This window comes from Thalassophryne amazonica, chromosome 22, assembly GCF_902500255.1.
Source record: "Thalassophryne amazonica chromosome 22, fThaAma1.1, whole genome shotgun sequence".
NCBI classification, from domain to species: domain Eukaryota; kingdom Metazoa; phylum Chordata; class Actinopteri; order Batrachoidiformes; family Batrachoididae; genus Thalassophryne; species Thalassophryne amazonica.
Window position 1 is genome coordinate 933,783 of NC_047124.1, and position 19,796 is coordinate 953,578.

Here is a 19,796-nt window from a genome sequence, read left to right on the forward strand (position 1 = left end):
TTTGAAACAACAAAAAAGATGTGTAAATTCCAACGGTACTTGAACGCAGCGACAGCGACAGCTGCAGCTCCTGCATGCACTTATTATTTTTTATTAAATATAACAATATGTGTGTAGGAATGACAGTCCAGCCCTTCTGTACATGTGGCAACAGGTAGATGATTCAGATGATTATACAAAGAGCTTTTCTGAAGGAAGAATTCACGTTGTGGATCAGCTGCAGCTGGTGGAAATAACCGCACGAGTCAATGCGTGTTCACATGGACAGATCAATTTACTGCTCTGATATATTCAATCATCTTTACACTTATATTTATTCCCCGTTTTAACAGTTTTCTGTTATAAATCAATATATATGGCTTAGTAACGTAATACAGTGATACAGCAGTGACCACAGCACACCAGAGGGTTTTTTTTTTTTTTTGTTAACTGGAGCAAGATTTAGCACCCAGCGTGTCGTCAGACAGTGTGGATTCTGATGATGAAGGGGATGATCCCTCTTTTGTTCTGGATGAGGAACCAGAGCAGGTGGGTCCACCAACGTGCGCACAGATCTCCACAGCTTCTGTTTGCAGTTTCTCCAGGACTCAGGCGCTATGAGCTCCGTCCCAGCACCGAGTCCTGGAACTCAGAGATGCAGACACACACTTGCTTCAGTTTTGTTTAGTTCCTCTTTTGTCCCTTTTGTGCTCTTTCTTCACAGGCTATTTGGTGATAAAGCTCTTTTGTCCACCTTTTCTCAATGAATTGTGACTTTTTTTTACTTTTTTCCCTTCGTTCAGGAATCGTCATGTGCTGTGTGACTGGGCCATTAGTCAGACTTTTGTGTGGAACCTGAAAACCGCTCCTAGCATAATTACTTTTTGCTACCTTTATCCACTGGCCTAGTGAGTCTAGAACTATGACTTAACCCAAGACTGTTTAGTACCACCACAAAAGAAACTGGGCCCTGGTCAGTGGTGTGGGACTAATTCTTCTTCTTCTTCTTCTTCTTCTTCTTTGTGGTTGACCTTTGCCTTCATCTCTTAGGGGTAGAGTACCTGGTGGCTGGACACTCGGACCGTAAACAGAGTCGGCTCTTGGTCAACATGAAGAGCTTCGTGAAGCCTTGGAGAGCCAGTTTGGGACGGAAAGTCCTCATGCTCCTCAAGAAAGACTGCAACTGGTAGAGAGCCAGTGAAAACTCTTGAGGACAGATGGACATGTGGACTGAGACTGTGCCTTCTTGTCTTCCAGATGTGGAATGTTGTGCAGCACACACCGGTGGGGGGGGTGGGGGGGGGGGGTGGGGACAAGTTTTAGGGAGATGGCTGAAAGCCATCTTTGCTCTCTTGTCCAATGAAAGCATAAGGCTACTGGCGGACTGCCTCAGAGATGAAGATCTTGCATGAGTAGACATTCTGCGCCGTGGCTGAGCGCTCTCTATTTTGGGTTTCTGAACGCCCCCCTGGACCCGTTGACACACTGAAACCCAGCGGACTCGGTCTCTTCCTCTCTGCAGCACTTTAGCCTAAAATGGACTGGTGTTCTGAGAGAATGTGGACACACGGAGAGAGGCAGAGATACAGCATGTGACCCCTGACGCGGACGATGGACAGAGCACGTCTATTCTCTGTGTGGACACGTACAGAGGCTGAAGCATCCCCAGTGATACCGAATAAGCCATACAAGCCACTGCAGGCGGTCAGATCTCAGCCAGTCCAGGGTGTCGGTGTTGAATTGGGGTTTGGCATTTCACCCCAACGTGAATGTACAGTATTTGCCTGTTCTGAAAATGTGCAGTTGTGTAAGAGCGAACGTTTGAATTCAGAGGTATTTCTGAGCACGGTCCAGCTCTGTTTGTTTTTGTCTACCAGTGGTTTTGTACACACTGAAAATATTTCCACGTATACACATAATGACTTCTCCTCATATGAATTCACTAAATCACTCTTATTCTTTTCTTTGTGCTCTTGTACAGTGTCATTTGTATGAATCAATCCGAATATTATTGCTTGTTTCTTCTTCACTTTTTTTCTAACTTTGTCTTAAGGAGGCAATAATACCCACGGCGATGACGCGGGCAAAGTCAGACAGGTATAAATCTGATCTTTGACCCCACTGACCTTAGGGCCCTGTCCCACTGGCGTTTAGGAGGATTTGCAGATGGAATGCGCACAAAAGTGACCCACATCTGCCAAACAACCACAATAACCGTGTAACATTCCTGTATGAGTCGGCCGCCATCTGAACACGTCTGTGATCATCCGCAGAGGCACGCATGAGATCCGCATCACTGCCTGATCACATACTGAAGACATACGCAGGACATACACAACCAACGCGCCGCATATCCCCTGTCATCCGCTGATATCCGCAACCGACAGGTTTGCGCGGCTTGGCGGCGGACCGGGACAGCATGCAAAACAGATATGACGCGTGCCCAGCACGGCCACATCACGGTCGCAAATGGTATGTCGCGCATGCAGACAGAGTGGGCACGGATGAAGAGAGTGCATCACAGACACTGTGCCCCTCATGGGGGCGCCTCCGCGGTCGCCTTCGCTTCTGTTCCCTGTTATATCTGCTTTTCTTCCTCATGTATTCGCTGATCCACCCCGGGATATTTGTCATTTCCACCCACCTTTGTTGCGGACGCTCAGCTTTTGTCTCCTCATTTCATGTGCAAATCCTCCTAAACGCCAGTGGGACAGGGCCCTAAACCCAAATGATTCAACTTTGGCTGATTACCAGGGCAAATCCAGAATCCACCTACATGTGTACCACATTTGGTTTAAATCAGGTTGAAAATCTAATTCCTTGACCTTGACCTGCATAACAAGATTATCTGACGTGTGCCAACAAAAACACAGACATGTCCTTGACCTCACTGATTGACTTTGGCACATTTCACCCCCCATGAGCAATACGTGGGTCAAATGTGGTGCAAATTATAGTAAAAATTCAAATGTTCAACCTTTGACCCCAGTGATGGTCTTTTGGCAAATTTGAACTCGCCTGGGCAATTCAGGAACCCACCTCCGATGTGTGCTACATTTGCTGGAGGTGAAATTTTGCCCTTTGACCCCAATGACTTTGAACAACAACCAAAAAAAGAGAGAGTTTTTGAAAGGCAGTTCTGGGGTTGACCTTCAAACACAAAGCAATTTAATGGAAACCAGCCACAGAACCTGAACACACGACATCTTACTCACAACACACTGGTCAACACAATGTTTCCTACATGGAGTTTTTCAGTGGATTTTGGGTCATTTGGGGGCGCTGAATCCCAGTTTGGTGTTAGTTTTTGCCCATCACTTCACGTTTTTGAGATATGAAAACATCTTTCTCGTATCAAGCATTGAACAAAAGTTGCAGTCTCACACGCCTCTTCAGCGCCATAAACAATATTAAGGCTCTTTGTTCACATTTCCTGAACCTGGTTTAAATACGATGCTTTTGAAGCTGCTTTTGTGTGATTAACGGCCTCAAACTTGTGAGTGAATGAGCAACTTTTGCATAATCCAACAATAGGGAACATGCAGACTGCAAAAAACGTGATGTGATAGAGGAAATGTGAGCTCAGATTCAGATTCAACACCCCAAAATTACCCTGAATCAGTTCTCAAAGTCCAAGCAAGAAAATATTTATTTTTTTATTGACCAGTGTTATGTATTATTAAAGGTGTGTTCAGATGATGTTCTGGGTTCCAACTGCATGTTTTTATAAGCCAACACCTGTTGTTGCCGCTACACTGTATGGCAACAACAGTACGCGCGCTCTGATTGGCCGATTTCCGGTCTGATATTTTCCCATATCAGACCGTTACCATGACAATCGGTCCGGATCGTGTATCAGATTTGCGAATTTGTTTACCATTTTCACAGCGTGAAATAAAACAAAACAAAAAGCAAACAAAGCAATGATGAGCGACGAAGAGGACCATCCCCCAAGTGAATCTGATTACACTAACAAATTGGAGGAATTAACAGCAAATGAGCTCAAAGTGGACAAACAAGATGAAAACACAGCTCCCAACAACAGCCATATAATAAACTAATGATTAACCTCGCTTGTGCGGTTAATAATCCTTTATTATATTTTGTTTCCCTGCCCAGTTTGCCAGAATTGTCTCAGGTACGGCTGTTGGTTGCGTTTATAAAATTCACTTATTCCCCAGCAACACACCAAATCCACAATGGAGGTCAGGTCTAAGGTGTCGCATGTTTCTGCAAACATGTTTCATGTGTTTGGGGTGCAACTGGTGACCAGGGATGCAGATCTGCAGTGCCTCCTTATCTCCTCAATGTAACCATCTATCCGCGAGGAAAATGTACCACACGTGTCACAGCTAATGCACCGTCAAGATGCACACAACAGGCTTGTGCAAGGACTCTTCAAAGGGACCTGGTACTAAAGATCCAGTCATCGTCTTAGTGACTCTGGAGACTTGGACCTTTGTCCTGCTGCAACCTCAAGCTCTTCCCACTCATCTTGTCTGATCATCTGTGTTCACTGGAAAACACCAGTTGAGGATTTCACTCAGAAAGAACAACCTTGCAGTTAGACATTTGTGTATGATTAACTTCAAACAGGCGACCTACAAGAAGTTGAGCCCTCTGTTCCTTTGTTAGAGTCACCGTCCACGTGCAGCCGACGCCTCTTTGTTCATGAAACCTTGTTGCAAATCTGAATTATTCCCAATAAATCAACACCACAGCTGCTAGAATGGCTCAGGCTCCGGAATACCTCACATAAATCAGACGGAAATGTCCTCATCACGCTGCGTTCCTATGCACACGCCTCCCATCACGCTGTGTGTCAGCCATCACTGACACAAACCAAAACATGCGTACGTTCACACAGAACAGACAGGCGGCGGTGGGGTTTGGGTTTAGACCGAGTGCCTTCTACACCCCTTCTCACTTGCTCGCTGTGGTGCAGTTGGCTGAGAGCCGTGGACACATTCCTAGCATGTCATGCTGCACTATGTGGCAGACGGGGTCAAAGGTCACTCACCTGTCTGCTGTTCTCACCCCAATCAAGCTTCTGTCCTGATTCACGAGGATTTGGGTTGTGCTCAACCCAGACAGGGTGGAAAGGGTGAATGAGTATATACGGAAAGAGGAATGTGACTCGAACGCCAAGGAATGGTGCTTTTTTTCTGTGGTGGGAACCGGCCTTGAAGCGCAGACGCAACAGGGAAGCGCTAACACACACAGCTGAACTGTGGACCCGTCTCTGGCTCTCGCTCGCTCATTGTCCCCACGCTGACTGGCCTTTCTCAGCCTGTGATGGAGATGTCCTGTAGGGGGTCGCATGCTGTGGGAAACGGGCTGATGAATGAGTATTTGGCATGCTTGCACACATGCATACTTTGCGCCGGTATAGTTTGTGATGGTATGAATGTGTGCGAGCCTGTATGAACACAATGGTCCGTTTGTGTCGCTATAGAACAGAGTTATGGCCTTTGTCCCATCAGCAGTGTTACTATTGGCCCAAAGTGTGTGGCAGATCCTGCAGGCTCACAATAACCCACCACCCCCACACACACCCGTCCCTCCGCTCTGGGGGAGTCACAATGCTCCTCTTCGGCAGCGGCCGTCACCCTGACACGGACGCCCTGGCTGTCGGACAACAGCCATCAGCCAGAGGTCCTGAGGAGGGCAGAGGTGGGAAAAGATAACCAGTGTGATGATCAATTAATTCTTTCAATATTTTATTCAGTTCTGTTATTAAAGCCAGTTAAAGGCTAAAACATTCGGTTGGAGGATTTTGACATTTCTGTGGCACTGCACCTTATTCTAGAATAATGTTGAACTGAGGGGCCCTATCTTCCACCTGGTCCAAAGTGGCACATGGCACAAGTGTAATTACCAATTTCCAAATTACATAGTTGTCATTCCCATGTTGTTTAAAGCTAAAATTCTCTCCACGGCACAGCCACTATTTCTGGACAGTCACTCAGTCGCCTGACATTTTATTTGTGAGGAAGACTGCTTTAATTGTACTGGTCCAATTGTCACCAAAGTTAGTATGTGCATTATGCCTACGGACCTCAAGAAGCCTACACAGTAAAATAACCAGTGTTAGTTTTATACTGGTGATTTTAAAGTGTATTGACTTTGACATCAATAGGTCAGAGTTCAAGGTTAATGGGATGTACTTTGTAAAAATATTTTGAGCGTAACAATTTCTTACCTAATTGCCTGATTGTCACCAAACTTGGTATGTGTGTTAGGCATGGTGACCTCAAGATGCGTATTGATTTTGGAGTTAAAAGGATAAAGGTCAGAAATCACCAAACTGTCTTCTTTCAGCTGCTCCTGTTAGGGGGCGCCACAGCAGATCATCCGTCTCCATCTCACCCTGTCCTCTGTGTCTTCCTCTGTCTCACCAACCACCTGCATGTCCTCCCTCAGCACATCCATAAACCTCCTCTTTGTCCTCCCTCTTCTCCTCCTGCCTGGTGGCTCCATCCTCAGCATCCTTCTCCCTATATACCCTGGGTCCCTCCTCTGCACGTCTGAACCATCTCAGTCTCTCCTCTCTGACTTTGTCTCCAAACCGTCCCACCTGAGCTGTCCCTCTGATGTGTTCATTCCTAATCCTGTCCATCATCGTCACTCCCAAAGAGAATCACAACATCTTTAGCTCCGCCTCCTGTCTTTGTGTTTGGTGAATCTAACTTAAAGACAGGAGGCCATACAACATAGCTGGTCTCACTACCATCACACTGGTGTCGCTTCTGCACACGGAAACACATTTTTTACTTTGTAAGGGCCCCTTCACACATAGTGCGAATTTGGTCAAATTGCGCATTAAGTGCGCACAAAGCAGGAATTGTATGCAAACCATGTAATTTCGTAACTGCCTCTAATGCTTCGTACACCTATTGCTACAACTATATGCGCACACCAGCGGCTAAAAGACAGAGTGTGCACTCTGTGACCCCATCAAACCCTCTCACGGCAGGTGTCGGCCAAATCCCAGGTAACACACACGAACATCTAACACCGCTCGCATGGCACTTAGAAAATGTGTGGCCATTCACACTCTTGGCATGACAGCAGACTGCAGACAATCACTGTTGTACTCGCAGTGAAATCTGTATAAGTGCCCCATGAGTGTGGCTTTGTGTTTGCGCTGAACTGACAGGAGGTGTGGCTATGACAGAAGTGGCTGTGGAGATCTGTCATTCTGGGCATCCCAGCTGGGCAGTACTGTGTTTGGATGGACATGGACTAACAACTGACTACTGTGATGTGCGTGTGTCTGTTTGCTGTCATCAACTGGACATAAATAAAAACATATGTCACTGTGCCGATGGGCTGCAGCAAGCGAGCATGCATGTGAACGGCACACACATGGACAGGCTGCCCCTGGGTTGAAACAGATGGTCAGATCATAACACGCAGCAGGCAATCTGACTGTCACATCACACAAGTGAACTCTGTTTTACATGACCCGGTATCCTGCGGCGCACCATCCACAAGACGTGTCGGCAAGACACACGCGGGCTGGCAGGACAAGCGCCAGCAGATGTGGACATGAATGAGACAAGCGAATTGCTTCTCATTCATGTCATTTGACTGTACATTAGTGACCATAGGTCATCACCAGAGGAACAGACAGATCATACTTGTATTGCTCACTTGATGAGAGGGATTTAATACAATGAATTGACTATAGCAAATTGACTGATTTATGAGAAATTTCAAATTTTCCGCTCACCCAGATTTGGCCCTGAAAGTGCTCACCTATAGGATTCAAAAAGTGTCAATTACAGAAATATAAGGAAATATGCCACAGAACAAACAGTGGTTTTTGAAGGTCACTGGCCCCCCGTATGAGGAATCACACTCACTTTTTGTGTCTCCCTGTTGAGAATTGAGAACGAATATGTTGAAGTTGGCCATTTATACTATATTATTAATGTAACACAATCTGAGGCCATTTTGACATCAAATTTTGATCTGACCAAAATTCAAGTAAAATTTTGGCTGATGGAAAAACTAATGTTGCCATTCCTAATCAATCTGCTTGAAGGGTATATGGTGAAAATTAGGGTTAGGGTTAGGCTAACCCTAACCCTAACCCTAAGTCAGAGTCGGTCATCCAGCCACGCCTGCAGGATTTTCTTAATTTTAATTGTTTAAATGATTTTCTTTTTTTAATTGTTCAAAGGGACAAAATAAGTAGTAGCAGTGGAGGACACAGGGACAGACTACTTAAAATATTTCTCTATGGTGAATGTGTCAAAGTCATTGTCATTAATCCATCAGGAGTGATTGATTTCTAGAGAACATGAAAAGATAAAGGCAGAGGGAAGGACACTGTCCTGAAGAGACATCTGGAAGACCTGATGTCCTTCACTCAGACTGCAACAAAATTATCTCACCAGTCACGTTGATCCCTTCAAAACCAATCATGCCCTCTCCAGCTTTACTTAACTGCATGCACACACAGAAAAACACACATGTATGTGTGCACGCATGAGGAATGCTCCCTTACCACGAGCACGTCTGAACAGGGACATATTGACACAACTGAGCAATCAAGCAGCCAGTTGCTGCTGATTATTATACAGCCCCGAAACAAAACCAGGACCTGATGTCATCGAGCTGTGACGACCAAATAGACAAATTAAAGTGAAAACAAGCAATACAGCAACCACACACTTAAAAATAAAAGTTATCAGCTCAACGTTTCCAACTGCGTGACACAAAAAGCACAGAGTGCAAATTCCAAGCAGTGAGTTTACGTGTCTGACACCTGTGTTCTCACCTGCCGTGAAACCAGCACTGTGTCCAGGTGCAGTAACGCCACCATAAAACCACTGGAATCACTTCCTCTCGCTGAAATATCAACCACCTTTAACAAAGACTGCAGAGCTGCAGGGGCAAGATACCGTCATCAGCCGCGTGCACACAGTTTCACCAAACCTGGTGTGGATATTACCTGGTCAAAGGTAAAGTCATGGTCAAGGAAACACAGCCCAAAAGAAACATGTTTGCCTTAATATCTCTTCCAGTGCTGCTAGAGATTTGATCTGCGTCACCATGGCGGCCTCCATGAGCGGCCCGCTTCCGTGTAGCCATGAAGTGCTATTCTAAGCTCATGAAAACACATAGATTTTGTTATTATTGTTGTTGTTGTTGTTGTTGCAACTAATACTGACACTCATGAGCAGATGGCTGAGAATGCTATGTTGCATTTCCATGGAGTAAGACAGCTGCCAAAAAGATGTGTGCAGAATTCTAACCATTCATATTCGTAACTCTAATTGCACTGTGAATACAAATTCAAGTTTATGGGTACGAGCAGAAAAGTGTTGAAATGACATCATGTAGGTTACAGGGTCACAGGTGAAAGTAATCAAACCGCAATGTCTCCAAACGTGCATGCGTCAGAACCAACGATGGCAGACAACGATGACAGTGAATCGGGTGGAGCTGCCACCTCAGGTAAACACCCCTAAATCGTGCACACTGTAGCTTTACACGAGTGAAGTGTCGCACAGTGGCACAAAGCTCACTCATGGTACAGGGAGTCCCAAACAGGAAGTGACAAATTTTAATCCACAGTAAAACAGGAAATGTTCACTTGGATTGACAGACAAGATCCCATGGAATCTCACGGGAACTCAGTGGTAAGCTCACACTCAAACAGGAAGTGCCACATTCTCAGTCACAGTGAAACAGGAAAAGTTCAAATGTCAAACACTTCCTGACATGGGTGGAGCTAGAGCGGAGGCCGGGGTTTCACTGGACTCCCCTGAAATCTGACTGGACACAGATGATTGACATGTCACAGCACCACATGTCTGGTTGAAAGAGCTGCATTTTCAAATCAGTGAGTCACATCGACTACTAGGTTCCTCCTGTCCAGTAGTTGGTGCTGTGTACCACAAAAAGTTCTAATCCACCTTAGTAGAAGAAGAAAAATGTTTGCCTCAGATTTGAACTGAACACGTCGTTTGAACTATGGACTTCCAATCACACCAAATTTATATTGGTGAGTAAACGATCATATTTTATGACAGAAATGAGGTCCAGGTTGTTAAAGGCAGCATTTCTCCTTTATTCAGGTTGACTTATATATGCATGTGTAGCCCACGTGTTAAAATGAAATCTCTGTGATATTAAAACCCTTGTTTTAATATAGTTCATTTAATTTTAAAATAAGCAATTCATTTTAAAAAGGCTATTAAAAATCCTTAAAACAGTTCATTTTTATTGTGAAATAAATAAATAAATAATTGAGATTGATTTAAGTGGCTTAAAAAGTGTTCAAAGTGAAGAAAATAAGAGCAAAAGAAAACAGTTACAACCAGTGCTGCATTTTACAAGCTGCTCTGAAGGGCTCAGAGCAGACTTCCTAACTAGCCAATCAGTGAACACTGTGAGCCCCAGGTGATCAGCTGCGTAATTCTACTTCCTTTTTTACGGGCATTTTTCATGCTAGCTGCCTCGTGTGCTGTCCGATTGATACAGAGATTAAATCTGTTGCCATCCACCGGAGCACTGGAAAGACCAGATGATATTTGCCGAACTGGCGAGGTGAAACACTCATTCATAGATTCCCAGCGGTCGGGTTGTTTGGTGACATTCTTAAGAGGTCGTAGCCACGATCCACCTTTGATGGGGTGCCTCCTGCTGAGTCCATGAGAGACGTCCATGTACCAGAACCAGAGGTTGTTCCCCGATTCCAGGATCCACAGGTTCCCAGCGTGAGCTGGGTGGCAAGCCACAGTGAACTATTACTGTTCAACCCCCCCCCCCCCCCCCCCCCCCATGGATTGTGTGGTAGGATAAAACACGCTGACATTGATTGGGAAGATAAGGGCCCCAACTTTACCCTTGGGAACTGAGTTTTTTCTCTCTCTTTTTTTTTTTTTTTTTTTTTGTTTTGCCGGCTTTATTATTTTAGTTTATTATTTTTCATTGAATGTTGTATATATATTAAACTGTTGTATATTTCAATGTTTTATTACTCCTTAACAAGTGGCCATAAACAAAACTCAAGCCATTGTTGCCTGTGTCTTTTGGATATTCAAAAATAAGGGCTCCCACAAGCTTAAAATCTTCTGTTATTGGTCCAGCTATTAATGTTAATGATTACTTACCTGTGCTCTGATTATTACATGATAATTAGGGTTACACATGTTTAAGCTAACAGACAGCAGCTGGTTCATGCTCTGTTGTCTTATTAGTGCAGCAGATAACTGAAACAATACTTCTAATGATGATACAAGCATCAAATTCAGCACAAATACAGCTTAGACACTACACTTAAAAAAAAAAAAAAAGGAAAAATCATTGACTGGCCACTTGAATTTTCAATAGGTGGCCAGATAGGGGTGAATTGAAGAATTACACAGCAGTCAAAATTTAAAAATGCTCCAATCACATTGAAAATTACATCACATTACTTGTCTGATTATAAAGATTCCAACAAGGTATAGTTTGGGCTATCTATGACTGAATGATATAGAGTTATGGGGTAAAAACTGCAAGAATGGTGACAAAGATCAATTTCAGTTTGTAAAGGGGTCACAAGTTAGAGTTGCTCTAATTTTGATTTTCAAAAAAGTGATGCAAATTACTGGTTGAGCTAATAAGATTAATAAATGGAATAGTTTTAAACAGTGCTGAATGCTTGGTCTCCAAAGTAAAGGTCAAACAAGCTCAATGTCCATTGGATTCTATGACATGTGACATATGTTACCTCGTAACATGAACTAAGCATGACACATGATGCAAACTGTTACTTTTTTCCAACTTTCTTTATTGAATTTTTAAGAACAAAACATACAACATGACGAGTCAAGACAAAATAACCATGATTAAAGATGCGATTGTATGTTAATATCACCCTGCCCCCCACCCCCAGAACTCACATAATGACCTAGAAAAATAATTAAATAGAAAGAAAAAAAAACAAACATAAAAAGATAGTTAAGCACATGTAGTCTGCCACCATTTCAGGTAGAAGTGTAATGGTGTCAGTCAACAAAATGCTTTCCAAGTTTCTTTGAATTTGTTGATTGAGACTTTCAAAGAAGATCAAATTTTTTCCAAGTTCAAATTAAACAGGACTTCCTTCACCCATTGATCATGAGATGGAGGGCTGGGCAACTTCCACTTAAGCAAAATAAGTCTACGTGCTAGCAAAGTAGTAAAAGCCAACACTTTGCGTAGGGAGCCAGAGAAACTTACATCAGGAGAAATACCAAAAATAGCTGAAAGTGGATTAGGGGGAACCATTTCCTCATATGTTTGGCTCAGTGTATTAAAAATGTCACACCAGAACTTATTCAATTTAGGGCAGGCCCAAAACATGTGGACATGATTGGCTGGTGATTGTCCACATCTGTTACATGTATCTCTGACTGTTGGGTACATTTTAGCTCATTTTGCATTAGTATAATGGATTCTATAAAATATTTTGCACTGGATCAAGATATGACGAGCGCAAATTGAGGATGAATGTATTAATTTTAGAGCTGAATCCCACTGCTGATCAGTCAGAATTATCTGCAGCTCTTCTTCCCATCCTGTTTTCGTATAGGACATAGACTTAGCTACTGCTTTATCAAGCATTTTGTATAGCATCGAAATGCTTTGAGGTTGTTGTGGGTCTATATCTAAAATAGTGTCCATATAAGTTTCAGGAGGCCGATTTGGGAAATGAGGAAATTGTTTCTTAACAAAATCGCTTGCCTGAAGATAACGGAAAAAATTTGATTTTGGTAGTTCGTATTTAGAAGAAAGGTCAGCAAAGGAGAGAAAAATATCATTCTGGTACAGATCTTTAATCTTTCTAATTCCTTTATCATGCCAAATTTTAAAGGCAACATCAATAACTGAAGGTATAAAATTACATTTTTTTAATAAAGGTGATAATACTGATGGTCCAGCTAATACAAAGTTTTTCCTAAACTGTGCCCAAATGGCTAATGAATCCTTAACTATTGGGTTATGCTCTACAAAAGGAAGAGATGAAGTGAGTACTGATAATAAGGAGTGGTGGCAAGACGCCTTTTCTAATTGTACCCAGGAAGGTAAGTTGAGACAAGTCTGTATATCATCATCATACAGCCAAAATAAAATCTTGTGTATGTTTGCAGCCCAATAATACTGTCTAAAATTAGTAAGACACAGACCACCATCTTCCTTGGAGGATTGAAGAATTGATTTGCGAATTCTAGCCGATTTTCCACTCCACAAGAAATTAGATAATTTTGTCCAGCTTATCGAAAAAAGATTTTGTAAGGACAATAGGAATATGCTGAAACAGATACAAAAATTTAGGAAGGACCTACTAATGAAAATGGTAATAAGGACCACCGAACCAAGTCCTTCTCAACACTTTCCAGAAGAACCAAAAAATTCTGCTTCATCATGACTGATTTGGTGGGGGAGATAAAAATCCCAAGGTATAGAAGACCTGTTTCAACCCATTTAAATGGCACAATTGAATGGGGATGCTGTTTAGCCAGAGAGTTAAGAGGCAGCAGTTCACTTTTTTGGTAGTTGAGCTTGTATCCCGAAAACCTGCTATATTGGTCCAAAATATCAAAGAGTACAGGGAACGATGTAAGAGGATCAGAAATATACAAGAGCAAGTCGTCAGCGTAAAGAGAAACTTTGTGCATTCTTCCCAATCTCGTAATTCCTTTAAATCTTTCCTCTGAACGCAACCATATGGCAAGAGGCTCAATGACGATGGCAAACAAGAGGCGAACGTGTTGTGTGTTGGGGGGTTTGGCTGGACATTTTGGTGTTGTTTTCTTTGCTCTCCAGGTGGTATGCAAACTGGTTTTTGTCTGTGGAGAAGGTGTTGGCAGAAGAGTCCTTCACCCTCATCAGCATTATTGGCTGCACTTGTGGAGGATGTTCACGTGCAGGCCTAATGACTTGCAGCACCTGTGGATGATGCTCACGTGCAAACTTAAAGACTTTCAGCTGAAGCAGATAATGAGATGGCGTTCTGCATTTAAGCCATGAGTGATACGAGCAGAATTGCCGGGAACTCGACCTTGTGACGTTCGTTTGTGAGACGCTGAGGACCGCGCCTGGGTTTGACACATCGTGCCTGTGAAGGAGGACAGGTGAGGGACACATGCTGTCAGCACACATCAGAGGTGATGATTGTCTGAATAAGTGTTAACAGTAATTTGGTATTTTGTTACGCAGTATATTTGAACATTGATGAGAATTGTGCAGTTTGCTTCTCACGGCCGTGGCGTACGGACTGATGATCCTCCACCTGTTGTGAGAAGCTGCTCATTTACATAAAGCTTAAATTCAGACCTGAATGTGTTGCTGATAGTGTGTGCCTTTGAAGGATATTAGTTGTAGCTGTTGACTTACCTCACCTTTTCCATCCTTCACAGAGTCAGTTTGTCGTGTCCACCTGGGGGGTGTTCGGCGGTGAGTCTGGGTCCAGAAGCGCCGAGCTTTGATCCATTTGGGCGCTGGAGAGCGCGCCGTCCTTCACCTCGCCAGACAACCGCACATTTATGTTGTACACAAATTATTGCACAGAAGAGAAATAAATTTGTTTTGTTTTTGGAACCGCTTTCTAGTTATTTAGCGCTGGGTTCAGTCAGACGCAGGTCCGCTCCTCAACCCGTGTCTGCACATAACAGAACGTGGACAGCCTTGCCTAGTGCCCCTTTTGAGCATAAAAGGCGACGACAACAGAACAGAATAGAATAGAATAGAATTTATTATCATTGTACATGACACCAGAAAAAAATACTGTGCATGACAATGAAATTAAAAACAATCTCTTAAACACACAAAGAACAAAGTACTATTTGTACAAACTGAGGCAGATGGAGCAGAATATAAAGGTTTGACCCAAAGGATAAAGTCCTCACCCAAGCCAAATCTACTCATGGCGTCATAGAGGAAGCTCCACTCTACACGGTCAAAGGCTTTCTCCGCGTCAAGAGATAAAATAACTTCTGGAACCGAACTAGAGGATGTGTAAACGATATTTAAAAGACGTCTGGAGTTATGATAGGAGTGCTGCCCTGTCATAAAACCAGTCTGATCTGGCGAGATTATTTGAGGTAATACACGTTGCAGACGCAGCGCTAAAACCTTAGAAAGAATTTTAAAGTCGACATTAAGGAGCGAAATCGGCCTATAGCTGGAACACAACAAGGGATCTTTATCCTGTTTCAAAATTAAAGAGATTGTAGCTTCTGACAAGGTTTTTGGAAGTTGGCGGTCAGAAAAGGCCTCATTATACATTGCTTTTAATACTGGTGCTAAAAGAGCCGAATTGACTTTATAATATTTAGCAGAAAATCCGTCTGGGCCCGGTGACTTGCCAGGACTTACAGTTTTAATAGCTTCCTGTACCTCTGTTATCGTAATAGGCTCACCCAAGCCTTTCATTAACTCCTGATTTATCTGAGGAAATTGTATGCATTGTAAGATTTCATGTGCAGCAGGTGGCGAACTAGAAGTATATAAGTCTGAATAAAAATCAACAAATGCTTGGCTAATATCCTTGGGGCTTGATAAAATGTCACCAGTGATGGATTTCACACCTGGAATTAATTTAGAAGTTGCGTCGGCCCGAGCCTGATACGCAAGAAGTTTGCCAGCTCGAAAAAGCACTGTTTTGTTTTTATTAGCTGAATTTTAGCCGTTGCAGTAGTGGACAAATTTAAGCTAGCCTGAAGTCTTACACGCTCTGTGTATAGATTAGAATTTGGATCGGAAGCATATCTAGTGTCAATATCTTTAATTTTCTCCAACAGGTCTGTGGTGGAAGACTGTTCTTTTTTCCTTGAATTTGAAACAAAACTTATAAGTTGCCCTCTCATATATGCCTTAGAGGTCTCCCATAAAGTTGCTCTAGACACTTCAGGGGAATCGTTCAGCTCAAAAAACAGCAATATCTGGGATCTCAAGAATTTAACATAGTCATCCTTTATCAGCAGGCTAGAGTTAAATCTTCATTGTTTAAGAAAATTACATTGGGTATCCAAAGCCACATTAAAAAAAACTGCAGCATGATCCGATATTGCTATAGCATGATAATCACATGCTTTGATTTTAGAGAGTAACCTAATATCGGTAAGAAAAAAATCGATCCATGTAAAAGAATGATGTGGATGGGAGAAGAAGGAAAATGCTTTAGTGTTAGGATTCCCATGTTGCCATGGGTCCACAATTCCTAAGTGAGTTTTATAAAAATCTAGAATTTTAGCAGATTTGCTCAAGGGAAATGCCTTAGGAGAGGACCTATCCAACAAAGTGTCCTGAACCAGATTAAAATTGCCCCCTATGATAAGATAATATTTTTCCAAATTGGGTAAGGAAGTAAAAAATTTTGATATAAACAATTCATCATCCCAATTTGGCCCATACACGCTCGCCAATGTCACAAGAGAACCTGCAAGTTACCTGAAACAATTGTGAACCGGCCATCCTTGTCTGCAATCACACTATGTTGTTCAAACTAAATGTTTTTACATATAAGTACAGCCGTACCTCTAGCCTTAGCATTAAATTTAGAATGATACACATTACTAACCCAATTTCTCTTAAGTCGCACGATTTCTTTATTACGAAGATATTTCCTGAAGAAAGAGTACATCTCCCTTAAGCTGTTGTAAACAAGTCATTATTTTGTTAACTTTGGTTGCATTACCCAGCCCTCTCACATTCCAAGAAATAAAGTGAACACCACAGTCTGTATTAGACATACCTTAATAAAGATATAGGCAGTAGTTGATTTTGGGTGAAAGAAGGTTGACACTTGAATTCAAGTTGGCTAATGGCTGTGCCAGGCAAAACTGTGAGAGAAAAGAAAAACAAAAACAAAAAAAGACAGAAAACCAACAGGACAACACACAAGTACACAACAAAAAAACCCTAGACCCAGAATCCCTTTGAAAAATAGAACAATTCTCAAATGTCCAATGCACACCAGGCCATAACTTCTTCCCCTCAAGGGTGTCATCATTAAGCCCTTAAAATGGCAGCAAAAGAAAAGAAAAAAAAAAGCGCACAAAAATCTCACTTTTTTAAATATAAAAATATAGTTCAGTAAAAAAGGACAAGTGTAAACAATACGAGAACGTAAAATAAAAGGATAAAGTGACTCAATCGAGGTAGCATTGGCAAGAAAAAAAACCACTATTAGCACTGTATTAAGAAAAGAGAAAAGAATCAGATAACCGTGATACTGATAGTACTAATAATAATAAGCATAAAAATAAACTGCAACCAACATGGTCTATATTACCATAAAGAAGATAATGATAATAACAACAATAACTTTAACAGTTTCAAGTGTACATTAACCAGGAAATGACCAGAGCGAAATAAAAGAGCAAAACTTATAGCGATTAATCATCCAGGGAATGTGAACTCAGAGTCCAGTGCGAGGCGATGTAGTTTCTAGCATCGCTGGGAGATGCTAAGCGCTGCCGGGTCCCTCCATCGGTCATGATGTACAGTTTAGCTGGGTAGCGAAGTTGAGGCTTAAGTCCCAGATTGTACAGGTCCTTCATAACTCCACAATAGGCAGTGCATTGTTCCAGTACTTCAGGACAATAATCCTCACTTTACCTCGCAGCTCTTGGGGTTTACGCACGACTAGCTCACGGGTCTGGTAGCTATGAAAGCAAATAACCACCGCACCGCATTGGGGCCTGGCTTAGCAGGCAGCATGCGGTGGGCCCGGTCCAAAACGGGCAGTTTCCAAAGTGTCAACACCAAAAACATCCTCCAGGAGCTGAGAAAAGAAGGCCATAGGCCTCGGCCACTCCACATTTTCGGGGACCCCTAACAAACGAATGTTATTATGGCGGCTTCTTCCTTCCAAGTCGAATAGCCTAGCTTTTAGCTTGGCATTATCTTCCGCCACTGCAGTTAGCTTCGCAGCTAGGCCTTAGGTTGAAACCGTAACTGCATTTTCCAAAGATTTAATCCGTTGGTCGTGACTATTGATAGTAGATTGAATATTGTCCAACTTTAATTCGAAGCATTCAACTGAAGCATGGAATTCTGCCGAGAGAGAGGCCTTATGCTCTGCTAGCGTAGCCTTTAGCGTGGCAACGATAGACTCGTTAGCTGCTTTTGCTCCTGTTGCCTTTTCCAGCTGGTCATTTTCGAAGTTCAGTAGAGTCAAAAAGTAGTTATCCAACGATGTCCTTATTTTGAAAGTAAGTCGTGAGAAATTTGTAAGGTAGAAGCTATAAAAGGCAGGAGTGCCGAAAAAAGTGACTACTCTGACATGGCATCAACCGGAGGTCCCCCACAAACTGTTACTTTTTAAAACCCAATTAATGCAACCCATAATTTGCATTATTTTTTTATTTTTTTTTACCAAAATTGGAGCAACATTAACTTTTGACCCCTGTACAAACTGAAACTGACCTTTGTCACCATTCTTGCTGCTTTTACCTCATAACTCCAGAACACTCAGTCACAGATTGTCCAAACTATACCTTTTTGGAATCTTTACGATCAGGCAAATAATGTGGTGTAGTTTTCTATATGATTGGAGCATCTTTTAATTTTGACCTCTGTGTAATTCTTCAATTGACCCCTACCTGGCTGCCTACTGAAAAGTCAAGTGGCCAATCAGTTTTTTGTTTTTTTTGTTTTTTAAGAGTTCATGTCTCTGGTATAATTTTTGTGTCAAATATGATGCTTGTATCACCATTTACAGGATTCCACTCTAAATATTCTCTTATCTGCTGCACTATATAGTATGAGATGCTGCTCCTCACTGTTTCTCAATTGTCCTCAAAAGTATTTGAACACTTGGTATTTCACACATTTTAACTTGTTTATTGCATTTCAAATACATTTTTTTTCTAAAATGATCTTCCTTAACTCAAACTGAAAGCAAATCTCTACAACTTGATATAAATTAATTAAAAATCTAAAATCCAGCTTCCTGATGAAGTGGTGTAGAGGAGGATTTTCTTCAAAAGAAGACCTGAAAGTTCAGCTACAATTTGACAGAAAGTACATCTGAGATGAAAGACTAGATTTGATGTTTTGGTGAAAGAAACTTTTGTATTTCTTCATAACTGATGTAAATAAAGTCCAAGACATATTCAGTGACTTGGAAATGTTCATGTTTCCATCCCCTGACTTGTCTAAAGAAAACTGGCAATAAAACTGATTATTATTTACAGGTTTTATCAAGTTTTAGAGATTTGATTTCAGTTTGAGTTTGAGGAAGATCATTTTAGAAATTTTTATTCTTTATTTTTTGTATTTCTTGTATTTAAAATGGCATAATCAAATTAAAATGTGTGAAATTCCAAGTGTTCCAATCCTTTTGGAGGGAACAGTATCCTAACCTTATGATGAGTGTAAAATGAGTGTGAGATTATTACTGTTTGGTTTAAGAAGGTTGAATTTTCACTGTTGCTGCACTTTCATAGTCATATCGTATATCATATTGATATGACAATATTGAGATATGACAATGTGGCCATATTGTACAGCCCTACTGTCAACTCGCTGAAAACTTTGAATATTAATTTACATCTACATTTTAAAAAATGCTTAAAGTGGAGGGGATTTGAGAGGGCTGTAATTAGGGGAGTCAGCTGAAAGGCAAAAAAAGGAAAATGCTTAAAAAGGCGGGGGTTCCCCCCCCAGAAGCTGACAGGTTTTAGCCATGCTAATGCTCCCCTGAAGCATTTACTACAGTAAAAAAAAAAAAAGTCTGAAGGACTTAAATGACATGGTGAGATGCTGAAGAGCTTCGCTCCTTCATGTCCGTGACATGTACAATAGTCACATTTTGCAGCCATTAGAGA

The 19,796-nt window shown here is 42.0% G+C and overlaps 1 protein-coding gene across 1 annotated transcript in view; it reads left to right on the forward strand.

Moving 5' to 3' along the window:
• Positions 1–1,942, forward strand: part of ntn4 (netrin 4) — a 67,294-nt gene extending 65,352 nt beyond the window's left edge. The window contains exon 10 of the mRNA XM_034163159.1: positions 1,030–1,942. Coding sequence (XP_034019050.1) covers positions 1,030–1,169 — 140 coding nt within the window. The 3' untranslated portion in view covers positions 1,170–1,942. The remainder of the gene's footprint in view (positions 1–1,029) is intronic.
• Positions 1,943–19,796: the final 17,854 nt, after the last annotated feature.